This window comes from Solea senegalensis, linkage group LG7 (assembly GCF_019176455.1).
Source record: "Solea senegalensis isolate Sse05_10M linkage group LG7, IFAPA_SoseM_1, whole genome shotgun sequence".
NCBI lineage: Eukaryota > Metazoa > Chordata > Actinopteri > Pleuronectiformes > Soleidae > Solea > Solea senegalensis.
The window spans coordinates 23861223-23874490 of record NC_058027.1 but is presented as its reverse complement, the minus strand read 5'-3'; the positions used below and the strand labels follow the sequence as shown (position 1 = coordinate 23874490).

The 13268-nt window shown below is 39.6% G+C and overlaps 1 protein-coding gene across 1 annotated transcript in view; it reads left to right on the top strand.

Annotated features, from left to right (window-relative positions):
- Positions 1 to 12688, top strand: part of pde8a (phosphodiesterase 8A) — a 61747-nt gene extending 49059 nt beyond the window's left edge. Inside the window, exons 15-22 of the mRNA XM_044029816.1 lie at positions 2569 to 2617; positions 2900 to 3035; positions 3161 to 3359; positions 5355 to 5572; positions 7294 to 7426; positions 9095 to 9259; positions 9366 to 9495; positions 10573 to 12688. Coding sequence (XP_043885751.1) covers positions 2569 to 2617; positions 2900 to 3035; positions 3161 to 3359; positions 5355 to 5572; positions 7294 to 7426; positions 9095 to 9259; positions 9366 to 9495; positions 10573 to 10679 — 1137 coding nt within the window. The 3' untranslated portion in view covers positions 10680 to 12688. The remainder of the gene's footprint in view (positions 1 to 2568; positions 2618 to 2899; positions 3036 to 3160; positions 3360 to 5354; positions 5573 to 7293; positions 7427 to 9094; positions 9260 to 9365; positions 9496 to 10572) is intronic.
- The last annotated feature ends 580 nt before the right edge of the window (positions 12689 to 13268 follow it).

Below are 13268 nucleotides of genomic sequence, written 5' to 3'. Positions count from 1 at the left end.
GACACAAATACACAGAGCGACAGAGAGACAGAGACACAGACAGAGACACACAGACAAATACACAGAGCGACAGAGACACACAGAGACAGACACAGAGACAGAGACACAAATACACAGAGCACAGAGAGAGACAGAGACACAATACACAGAGCACAGACACACAGTGAGACAGAGACACAAATACACAGAGAGAGAGACAGAGACACAGTGAGACAGAGACAAAACACAGAGCGACAGAGAGAGACAGAGACACAGTGAGACAGAGACACAAATACACAGAGCACAGACACAGGAGACAGAGACACAGAGAGACAGAGACAGACAGAGACAGAGGAGACAGACACAAATACACAGAGCAGAGCTTACACAGAGCGACAGAGACACAGAGACAGAGACACAAATACACAGAGAGAGAGACAGAGACACAGTGAGACAGAGACACAAACACAGAGTGAGACAGAGACACACACAGAGACACAATACACAGAGAGACAGAGACACAGTACACAGAGCTACAGAGAGAGAGACAGAGACACAGTGAGACAGAGGCACAAATACACAGAGCGACAGAGAGAGACAGAGACACAGTGAGACAGAGACACAAATACACAGCGCCTGAGAGACACAGACAGCAACGGTGAAGTACAGAAGTAGAGAGTGCCAAGTTGGCAGTCTTGGCAACAACCCCAAAGGAAGTGTTAGATTGTCCTTTGTGCTCCTGTAGGCTGGAGAGGAAAGCCCACCCCACCCTCTCCCTCTCTCTCTCTATCTCCCCCTCCCTCCCTCTCTCCCTCTCTCCCTCTCTCTCTCCCTCTCTCTCTGCACATATTCACACTCACATGAACCTCTTCCGCTTGACTCCGCAGGCCTGGAAACATCCTGTTCTCTGGATCAGATGAATACGCGTGGCTTTACTTATACGTTTACACTGTGTCACATGTCATTTTGCAGCAGAAGTGTTTGTCCCGCACTGGCAGAACACACGAAACCAGAAACCCCCCGCGAGGGTATCAATTCATGGCGCGCGCGCGCTCGTGTTTTCGCGGCTTTGTAAATTCCCCTCGATCTGTGACGGCGACGCCGTGTCCCGGGTGTGAACTCGGTAGACCCAGTCGAACATTAAGAGAAGAGCTGTCATCTTTCTGGGGAGATAGTCTTAAAATAGTCAGTGTGTACAGAGGCAGCGCCACCATGAGACAATGCTCGGGTCAAAGATGAGCCAGACTCCATTTCCCTATTTTTTCCCACTTGTGAAGTAAACATTTCACTCACACACCCAGAAATATACATGGCCTGTATGATTGTGTATGTGGGTCTGTCATCTGCTGACATGACAAGTGGTAAAAATACATACATACAAAATCCTGTTTTCTCTGTACTGTAAGATTTTCATAGCAGTTTCATTAAAATGAGATTAAAATCTTTCTTACTTGTGACACCCAGTCAGGACAAAGTCAATTCTTGTTATGATTTGACTTTTTTAGGGGTGGGAATCACCAACATACAATCTTATTGCGATATTTAAGTCACAATACGATATTTCTCAACTCAAATTTGATCTATAGAGCACTTTTACAAACAATCGAGTATGCTGTAAGAGAATGACATCAGTAAAATAGAACACATTTCACTGTTTTATGTTTAAAAAAAAACCTAAAAACAACTTAAAAATGAAAACCATACATTGCATAATATAAGCAGTCCAGCTCAAAAAAAAAAAAAATCACAATATTGCAAAATCCTAAATAATTGCGAAATCATATATATTGCGATTTTCTTACACAACAGCTCTCGTGAGAGTGAGCACTTGGCACCATCTAGTGGACTGAAACGTCAAAGGATTTATTTTTTATTGCTAATCCACATAGTTTAATGTTTATTTCTAACATCAGTTAAAAAAACATGAGGTTTTTGCACTTACTCAATTTATCGATTATTAATCTGTTACTAAATTAATCTCTTTGAGGGTTTTTTGAGACAAATTTCCCAATTTTTCAGCTTCTTAAATATGAACATGTTTTAAATTTCTTTCCTCCACATAACAAAGAAAGAATTTTTGGTTTGCGGATAAAAACATTTACAGGTTTGAGAAACACTGAACAAAAATATATGTACTTTTTATCGAGGAAATAGAAAAAAACCTCTTTTTTTGCAGCCCTAGTTGTTTTTAAATGTTTCTCAAATCTACCTTTGAGTATAAAAAGTGCTTTATAAGTTAAACCGCCTTTCCGTCTAGTGGAGAAAAAACACTGAGTGTCAATAAAGCTGCCAAAAAGTTGTGTAATAATAACATTTGATGAAAGGAAATCCACAAAACTGATTTGTAAAATCAAAAAAAAGCACATTTTTCTATTTGTTAACACACAAACACACCCCAAATCAAACTCTTTATTCTTATTCTTTAGTCTTTATTGCCCTTTTTTTGTGTGCTGAGTGTGTGATGTTTTGAATATCTCCTTTTACTTGTCAACACTGACATGAATGACTTTCTGAACTGTACGTATTCAAGTCAAGGTTTCTGTGCGCTTGTTTCCTCAGTCACTCACCCGCTGTCTTTCATGTTCACAGGATGGTTTACGCAGATTGTCAGGAAATGAATACATACTTTCCACAAAACGTGAGTTTACAGAAACGCATACAGGATGACGTGACGTGCCATGTTTTTCACTTTTCTCACTGTTTTTTTGTGTGAGTCGCATGTTTCTGTGTAAAATCCTCCGGTGCTGCACTTTTTTCTTTTTTCACATCTATCTATCTATCTATCTATCTATCTGTCTATCTGTCTATCTATCTATCTATCTATCTATCTATCTATCTGTCTGTCTGTCTGTCTATCTATCTATCTATCTATCTATCTATCTATCGTCTGTGAATGACTCCTCTCTTGCTCTGCTCACAGAGCCTCACCACATCCCCAGTCACCTGACGACCCCGCTGTCGTTAAACGACATCCCCCCTCACATCGCCCAGACCATGGAGAATGAGGACTCATGGGACTTTGACATCTTCAACCTGGAGTCCGCGACCATGAAGCGGTGAGGCAGCGACAGGGTTACGGGCAACTCGAGGGGCCGTGTCTTAATTTTGTTTAGTGTGGAAGGAGAGAGCCGGGCATGAGAGTTTCTCTTAAAAAAACGCGCCATGTTGAATCCTCCCACAGGCCTTTGACCTACTTGGGCCTGAAGATCTTCTCCCGCTTTGGGGTCTGCGACTTCCTCAGCTGCCCTGAGGCAACCTTGCGGTCCTGGCTACAAGTGATTGAAGCAAACTACCACTCCACTAACTCTTACCACAACTCCAGCCACGCAGCTGATGTCCTGCACGCAACGGCTTATTTCCTCTGCAAGGAGAGGGTCAAGGTGAATGAGCAAACACACGTTACTCAACAACAATAATAATAATAATGCAGTTTTTATAATGGACAAAACAAGTCATTTAAACACTTAACCTTGGGTTTCTAATCACTTTTCACCCTTTTCCTGACATTTTAATAACTTTTAACTATTTATTGCTGTAATAATTAGGGATATTTTCATTTTCAAACAAGGTGATCTGATGAATACACAGTTGGTATTTTGATATTTGCTTGTGAAAAAAATCTAGTGAATGATATTTAAGTTTCTCAAGAATACAGTATTTAACAAGTTATGGACTAAGTGGGTGAAATATGTGAAGCCTTTGCAGCCAGATTTTGTCGAGGTGTCCAGCGAATGATAATATAATGCCTTGTCTTCCTGCTATTTTATTTTATTTAATTTTTTATTTTCTTAACCACAAAATATTGTTTCTTGTTCTAATGGGCATTTTCACCCTCGATTTTGAGAAGATTATGAACTTTTTACACAAAATTGTTTATGTTTTGTCAATCAATGCAGTCCAAAAATAAAGAATACAAAAACTAACAATATTAATAATAATTAGGAATAGGGATTACACCTTTTTAAGCTGTCAACAACACATTTTCTGGATCCAATCCAGTGATATTAAGTATCATACTGGCTCATCCCTGATTAAAATAATCAAGAAATGAATGCACAATGTAGAAAATGGTCGCATTGCTTTGCTGCATTACAATTTTCATGAATGTTTTAAGGAAGTTCATCCGGCCGTGTGTCGCTGTTGGGGATTTTCCCGTGTCCGTCTTGGCTCTTTGCTCAGTCTTGACTGTCAGGTGTCCGTCCTGTCTGAGCCTACTTGAGTTTTTCCTAGAGAGTCGTGGGTTTTCTCCCAAGTGTGTCAGTGGCTCAGCAACTGGGGGTTGACGGCGAGCTACCAGCTAAGCTCATTAACAAACTGTCTATTTGTGATCCCAGTGGAGAGATCCTTCAATGGTTTTAGCCAACTGCAGAGTTACATCACCCAAGGTTAATGAATTCCTGGAACTCTGCACTCACCAGGACATACATTTACAAAACCAAGACGTTTTTTTATGTTTTTCTACATTATTTCTTTCTACTATTAAGATGTTTACACCCTAGAAACACACGAATAAAGGCCTAAAAATTAAATTTTTTAAAAAGAATTTTAAAAACGCAGTTCTCACACTAGTTTTGGTTTGTGTGAAATTTATTTGTGAAATAAAACGAAAAGGCAATAAGATGAGATAAGACGAGGCAACCACATTGGGGGTAGTGTGGTAGTATGTGTGTGTATGTGCTGCTTTGTGAGGACCAAAAAACATGTAAACCATCGGGAGTGAGGACATTTTTGCTTGTCCTCACATCTTTAAGGGCTTTTTGGGACTTTGGGTTTTAGGATTAAGGGTTAGAGCTAGGTTTAGATTTGTGAAGACATTTTGACCTTGTGGGGACATTTTGGCTGGTCCCTACAACTCTAAGGGGTCTTTTCAGGGTTAAGACCTTGGTTTTAGGGTTAAAGGTTAGAGTTAGGTACTTAGTTGTGATGGTTAAGGTTAAGGGACTACATTATGTCTATAATGTGTCCTCCTGAAGATTTGTGTGTCATTGAGCGGCAATATACTATTAATAACAATAATAACTGAGGTAAGACAACAACAATTAACTATATAATAAATGTTATATGCCCTATTGTAGCTGTATATTTGTAACACACAATATCGTGTGTGACGTTTTAAATATACACATTTTACTATGTGTAAATGCAGCAGTATCTCATAGTGTATAATTATTTATAAATCACATTTTCTTTTATGGAACATTCTTCTTTTTTTCTTATTCTTATTCTTTAAAATAAAGTAGTTTTATTTTATTACTGTACATGTTTGGCCCCGTTTTTGAGTTTAAGCCATCAAAGGTTGTAAAATATCACAGGAAAGAAAAATGTTCATCCTCAACATTTCATCGCCTCACCGTTCCTCCTTTGTGCACCAACAGCAAAGTCTGGATCCCATCGACGAGGTGGCCGCGCTGATTGCTGCCACCGTTCACGACGTGGACCACCCGGGCCGCACCAACAGCTTCCTGTGCAACGCGGGCAGCGAGCTGGCCATCCTCTACAACGACACGGCCGTGCTGGAGAGCCACCACGCCGCACTGGCCTTCCAGATCACCACGCGCGACGACAAGTGCAACATCTTTAAGAACATTGAAAGGTGAGAGACTCACTCAAATTGTATATATACTGAATTATCCCAAGGAAATTACATGAAGGGTTTTAATCTTATAGAACAGAATAGAGAGCTTTATTGCCATTGTATAAAATACAAGATAATAGAGTGACACCCTGTAGGGCTACGATATGATAATCAGTTTTGGTATCAGTCTCATCCTGGGCAAAATCACTGGATTGGGCATAAAATCCGACATTATCCTAAAACTCAAAAGATTTTTTTCTCTAAACACAGGCTTTAAAGCTGTGGCCATGACGTGAGTGAGGTTATTTCATCAGTGTGGGCTTATTTAGAGAAGATAAAAAAGAAGAAAAAACATCTTAGTGTATTAGTGGGACATAAACATAATCTACCATCCTGGTCAGTGCATTTTTAATGCTATAAAAACCAGAGAGAAATAGAGAAAACATGGGCACAACAAAATACCAAGGAAGTTACAGAATAAATAAAAATATAATACAGATAAAATAAATATGTTGCACTATTGCGATGGCTGTATTTAATATATTTGTCACCGGTTTCCTGGCTGAGGAAAAAAAATAAGAATCTCTGTCCCAAACGACTGGAGTTTCGGGATGTGCAAGGCTGCAGCCCTGAAACAAATATCTGCTAAGATCTCTGGTACTGTGTGCTCGAAAGACAAATATTTAACTGTCTGTGTGCAGTGCGACCTAACACGCAGGTTCGGAATCAATTCCTTCGCAGATTTATTTGATATTTACTGACCGATGTGCCAGCAAAATGACAAAAAGATTGTGATAAACGAGCCCAATATGAAGTCTTCGTACATTTAGTTCTGTCCATCAAACAAATACTGTATGTGACTGTCAAGCTTCTTAGAAACAGAATTAGATTGAATTCTGTGTTCATTCTTCTTTGAAAAATGTGTTTTTAAAAAGTGTTTTAGGAGTAGAGTAGTAGTTTTAGGCCACACGGGAACACAACTTTCCTTTTTCAGTCTTAAAACGTTTGCCGTAAACACATCGTTTCAAGAAATGGCTTCATACACAGGTGTAGTGTACATGCCAGGCCTGTATGTGGTGCTGTAGCACAAAAATACACACATAAAATGGAGACGTGGAGCGTGCACGTTAATCTACTTAAGATAGCTAGCTTAACAAAAAGGGTGCTGCAATAGTTTTCATGTAATTAATTGAAAAAACAGTGCATTGTATGTACCAGAAAATAATGTGGTCTCAGAAATGTTGTGTGGACAAGTTAATTCTGCATATTATGTATGAATGAAAGCAATAGTTTACATTACATTACATTACATTACATGTCATTTAGCAGACGCTTTTATCCAAAGCGACTTACAATGGAATCAAGTACAATTAGCCAGGGGTGGAATCGAACTTGCGACCATGATGTCTTTGGTACACAAGGTAGGGTCTTAACCACTGAGCCACTCCACCCCTACTGTTTACTGTGCGCGTGTGTGCGCGTGTGTGTGTGTGTGTGTGTGTGCGTATTAATGTCAGAATCGCTCACATGTGCTGGTCGCCTCACAGAGGGAACATTAACAAAGCATCCATTCTTCACCACTGTCGTGGCAGTCAGAGGAGAGAAAGTGTTCACACGGGTTTCTGTGCTGTTTACCACACTGTCATGTCACTCCCTCTGTTCTCTTGTTCTTCTCTCTCGTGCCTCCCCCTCCTCCCTCTCTCTCTCTCTATCACTCTCTGTGTGTCCCTTTCTCTCAGGAATGAATATCGAACACTCCGACAGGCCGTCATTGACATGGTGCTCGCCACCGAGATGACGAAACATTTCGAACATGTCAACAAGTTTGTCAACAGCATCAACAAGCCACTGGCTGCTTTGGAGGAGAATGGGGTGAGATTAAACATTTGAATCAAAACGGGAGCATTCAGACGTTACACCTAAACACAGTTATTCATATTTTATAAGACTGGCAAAGTTGGTGAGTTTTACACCAGCAATATAAAAAAAACACAGACATTTCCATCAAATGACAGCTGTCACATCAGTATTTAGGAAGCAAACACAGTGTGTGCACGAAAAACAAAGGAACCTAAATAGACCTATTTTTTTTTTAACTTTTTAACTTGCTTTTATTCCGGCAAAATCACATGTTGTCTGTTAACCTTTAAAACAATAGAAAAGCGATTAAAACTTTGGATGACTGTCCTCAATTTAGCCGTATTTGTACGTTTTTTTCGTCAATAAAGTCATTTAGTTAGTTAAACTGGGTCATTTTGCTGTAAAGTGTTCGACAGTTGCCCCAATATTGCATTGCGCAACCTCACAGACCCTGTGACCTTTCTGTGACCTCAGAAATTCCAATTTCCGACTACAAACGGAACGCAGCATCTGCCTCTGTAATGCAAGACACTTGGCTAAAGTGTGAGAGTCTTATTCTAAGGCTACGAAAACAAAGTGATTTTTATGTCAAAGCCATTATTCACAATACAAACATATTTAAATGGGTAATATTTTCAGTTTCTGCCTTAAAAAAAACACCCGGCTAAATATTTACACACTGGACTTTTAAAAAGCTCATGAGTTGATGATCCTAGTGCTCCTGGAGACTTGTGGCCTGTTGTTGCCTGGGCACAGATTATCTTTGTCAGCAGAGAATTTTACAACTCGGTACCATCTTTCTCAGCTCTGTGTGGAATGCACAACACAGACATTTAAATGGCCTCTTGCCTTTTAAAGGCAGGAATGAAAATAAAGAAATAACAAGAAATGAACAAAAGCTGATTTTCTTCCCCCCTAAATTGATCGTTCCATTGAAAACAATAATCTTTGAAAACCAATCAGTGTGAATACATTTTGCCTATTAAGTGTCAAATGAATTCATGAAAGAATTTATGCATTCTTTGAGAAATGTTATGGACTTTTCACAGGAGGCAGATGTATTGCATACATCTAATTAATAAATATTATTTAATAAAATGATTAATAAATATTAAATTAAATATATTATTTTATTCCTTATTGGGAATAAAATAATAAATCTATTTTATTCTCAATAAGACAATTTGCTCTCTCATCAGCCTCCTCTTCATCACATATACTTCAAATTAGATTAAGATGGAGCGATAGATAAGATGACTGTAATTATTATTGTTTAATTTCTGATTCTTTTTTGTTACCGGTCAAATTTCCTCAGCTCCACTCCGATCACATACCCTGGCATATACACTAGAACAGTATTTCTGATTTTCCTCCAAGTACCACCAGAGGAAACTCGCGTACCACTGGTGGTACACGTGCCACAGTTTGAGAACCGAGGGTCTATAGCATTTGAGTTTTGGAAAAAAGAAAAAAAGGGCGTGTACTTCGGCATACAGGCTGCTGTGTGTTAACACTTACATGCCTCATGCAGTCACATGACAATCGCACACTGATTACAGATTGTTCTCCAGAATAAAGGAAACTAAAACTGGTTAAAACTGCCAAGCCATAGTTGTTTTCAGCAAATGTTTTGTATGAGTGAAACTTTGGCTTGTGCTCATAGTCTCGTTTCTTTTGTAGGGAAACGGTGAAGAGGACTCTGTCAAAAGCATTCTGACGTCCCCCGAGAATCGCATCCTTGTCAAGCGGATGCTGATCAAGTGCGCCGACATCTCCAATCCATGCAGGCCTCAGGAGCTGTGTATAGAGTGGGCCGGACGCATCTCAGAGGAGTATTTTGCACAGGTACGGAGAAGGTGTAACGCGGTGTTGGGAGAGCTGCACTGTGTTTTTTCTAAGTCGTGTCTTTCTCTCTTTCTTGTGCGTGACGATGACTTTGTTTCTGGCACAGACCGACGAGGAGAAGAGACAAGGTCTACCCGTGGTCATGCCTGTGTTTGACAGAAACACTTGTAGCATCCCAAAGTCCCAGATTTCCTTCATAGACTACTTCATTACGGACATGTTTGATGCATGGGACGGTAAGTCTGCACTGCATCATGGAAGCACCACATATATGTTTAAACACAGTGTTATATTTCAAGAACTCCCCTAATATTCTTGAATTAATTTAAATGTTCTTGTTTTAAGAAAGAACGCGTTACTGGTAATTACAGTTTACAACAATCTATAATATCTGATTAAGACAAAGTTAGATTTTCTTCTCTTAAAATGAGGTTATTATTCCATTGCGAAAGTTGCTTGCCGCGTTGCTTTTTCTTTTTAGAAAAGAAAATAATAACAGTCTCACAGAAATTGGGCTTTCCGAACTGTCTTGAAAATCTATTTTTTGCAGTCGGGTGAAGAATGGAGATGGAGATTGTCGGTTTATCTAGTCAAAGTAAAATTAGGCGTTAAGAAATAAATGGCAGGTAAAGATTTGCTCTTGGGTCACAATGGTGTGTGGCGATCCTCTTACAGGAAGTAAGTCGAACGTTAGTCAAAGTTAGCAGGCTTAATTAATCATTTGATTCATTTTAAAGATGTGTAGCGTAAACTAACAATACAAATTGAACGTCTGTTTCTATGCTCACAAGGAGGAAGTAGTCACCGTACTCTCTGTATCCTTTAAAACAAAAGTCAAATATCAAAGTCAAACTGGTATTTGCTACAAATATTGACTCTGCAAATGTGGCGAGTGTTAGCCAGTATATTGTTCACACCATCACAGCTCAGTCAGTTTTTAGTGCCTCTGAAACCCTTGTTACCTCCACCGTTAACATGAATCCAGGGATTAAAGCAAGTTTCAGACAGGACCTCGAGGGACATTTCCACAGAATGGTGTCCAGACATGTTGCTGTTTATATTGGAATTTAGACTCCACCACAACAGCAAGAAACTGATTTTTACATGCAACCCCTACAGACATTTTCAGAAAATGTCTTTACTTTAGTGCACGTCTGAAAGCAGGTCATCATAAACACATTTGTGATACTGGAAAGATCAAGAATCCTTAACCCAGTATCCACAAATAGTTTAGGGGTTATAAATCGGATAGTGGTGTTTATTTTAACCTTTCAAAATCTGATATTGACCTGCAACTTTAATATTCTCCTCAGCTTTTGCAGACCTCCCCAATCTGATGCAGCACTTGGACAACAACTTCAAGTACTGGAAAGGCCTGGATGAGAGAAAGCTGCACAGCCTGCGACCGCCTCCAGAGTAGGAGCTGCAGTCATCGGCCCTGGGACTATGCTTCCGTCCTCTCTCTCCTGCTGGGGGCGTCTCTCTCCCCCCCTGCCAGCCCAGCCAGCCGAAGGGCCTCCTCGCCTTCACTCTCCTGCTTCTGTAGCACGCCACGCGTCCACACATCCATTGATGCAGAAACCACAGAAGGACTTCCTGACGGGCAGTTGCGGCCCGTAACGCTGCCGGCTCTGCGACGCCGTCAGACGAGAAACCGAAAGCAGACGAGGACACAAAACAGCATCCCTATGAACCCCTTGTGCCTCACAGGCATTTACAGTGTAACTGGTCAAATTGATATAACTGAGAGAGGGTCCTTACATGTCCTTACATGGCAAAGCGTCCGTCCCATGACTGACCACGTGGGCTCTCCTGGTTTGCCTGTGAAGTTGCTGTTTAGTGAAAACTGCTTGTTTACCGAAGGAGAATGGAGGAGTGGATGGAAGTGCGGTCCGCGTATGAAGGTCCAATCCTCATCAGGCCACATTAACTCATTTGGTCTCCAGGCCTGTGTTCATGGCACGGCAGGACTGCTCCTTCTGCCCCTGGAGGCCACACCATGAAAGAACACTCCACTGCTTTTTTTTTGGCAATAGTTGTCCTTCAGAAACACATCTAAGTTGACATGTAGCTGTCATGACGGACATGGGGGGGAGGTGGGGGGGGTACCTTTTTTTTGGTCAGGAAGTGGATCTTTACTGTAGGCCACTGCTGAGAGACAAAAACCTCAATATCATGATCATAGGTAACTAATTACAGATGATTTGGTATGTTCATTTTTCTTAGATGTTCCATATTTTCTATATTAAAAGAAATCATGAGTGAATTAGTTGATACATAACAAAATCGATTCAACAAAAAAAAAGAGAAAGAGAAGCCAAAGTTAATGACGACAAATACTACTATAACGCTCAAAAATGATTATTATTATTCATATGACACATTACCATATTACACATGTTTATTTTCTTATCAAAAGTACAGTACCAGTTTGAATGAACACTTTCGTATTGCACTGTAAACAATATTAGAAATGTCTACGTCTCAGTGATTTGTCCAGGGATGGGATGTTGCATTGGAGAATAAGCTGTTATCGTTGATCATCAGGAGTTTTTGGTGGCGTGTGTGTGTGTGTGTGAGTGAGTGAGTGTGTGTATGTGGGTGTGGGTGTGGGTGTGTGGGTGCATTCATTGTTGCAACAATCCCTTACTCTTGGTTTAATGCTGTAAACCGCTTGACATTTGACAACAGCAGAAATATGTGAACACATTTTGGACTTGAAAAAAATTTTCTCCCAGAAATTTTTGTATCTGGTTTATCCTACTGAAAAAGACTGCCTTATTTTATACAATATTTATACAGTACATCCCACTGTGCAACCGCAACAGACATCTGGAGTTTTTCTTATAACTTAGTCAGAAAGGTTATGTTCAAGTAAATCTCAATATTTTTATAGACAAAGAATTTTACACTGGATTTGCAGCAAATGAGATCAGCCATTCTAGCTATCTGAATACCTGTGAAATGGAAGGTCACGCAGAGCATGTATACAGAGAACTGAATGGTTAGGAAGGATGTGGATGGCAGAGTTGTCTATCACTGTCTTTAAGCGACCTCCCAGAGGCCAGCTTGCATTGATTTTTGATCAAACACCATTCTGCTTCGGCCACTTTGTCCAGCACCCTGATGCACATACCCAGGGAACAGCTTTTTGTTCAAGGTTGATTTCAGATTAGGATACTAATATATGTTAAAGATTGTTGCTTATTAAGAATATTTCCTCATTAAACAGTATATAAATGCCATAACAGCTAAGAAAATGATGGTTAACGAGCTGTATTGACCATGGTTATCTTTGTTTCTCTCTTATGACAGAATTGTACACTCAATCAGGGGATTTGTTTGTTCCTTCTGATTCACACCTTGGTCTGAAGGCACGGAGAAAAATTAGAAACTATTCAATGAAAAATAAAATATTGTCAATTATAACTTTGCAGGCTACTGCAATGCTTCTGTGTCTTTCCCTGCTGCAGTTGTGAGTGTGACTCTAATTTTCCGGGCCATTCCTTATTTATCCTTTGATATATACAAGTTTATTTCTATAGCATATATAAAAATATTTTAAAAATAACATAAATTGGATAACACAGTGTTTGTAGTTGATTTCATTATATTAGTGTCATTTATCATCAAAATTGTTTCTAATCTCAGTGACTCTTGAAACAGAAGATGGCCTTTGGAAATAGTCTTAATCACGGGAGTTTAATTCCCTACTTAAATATTTGATAAGAATTAAACGCTCATTAGTTAGTAATGTACCACAGGCATCAAAGAGAGTATTTACACAAGCAATTCCGCTATCAAGTTCTGCTTGAATACAGGTTTGTTTCTTTTAGTTATGTCTTCATTATTCCATAAAACAGTGTTATGAGGGGTGAATATGACACAGTCTTCTGAAAACATTGTTGTCTAAAATGCCTAAATAGGATTTGGGGCTTTAAGGTATTTCTTAATCCATTTACGTACACATTACGTACATGTTTTTTTTTTGTTTATTTGTGAAAGTGAC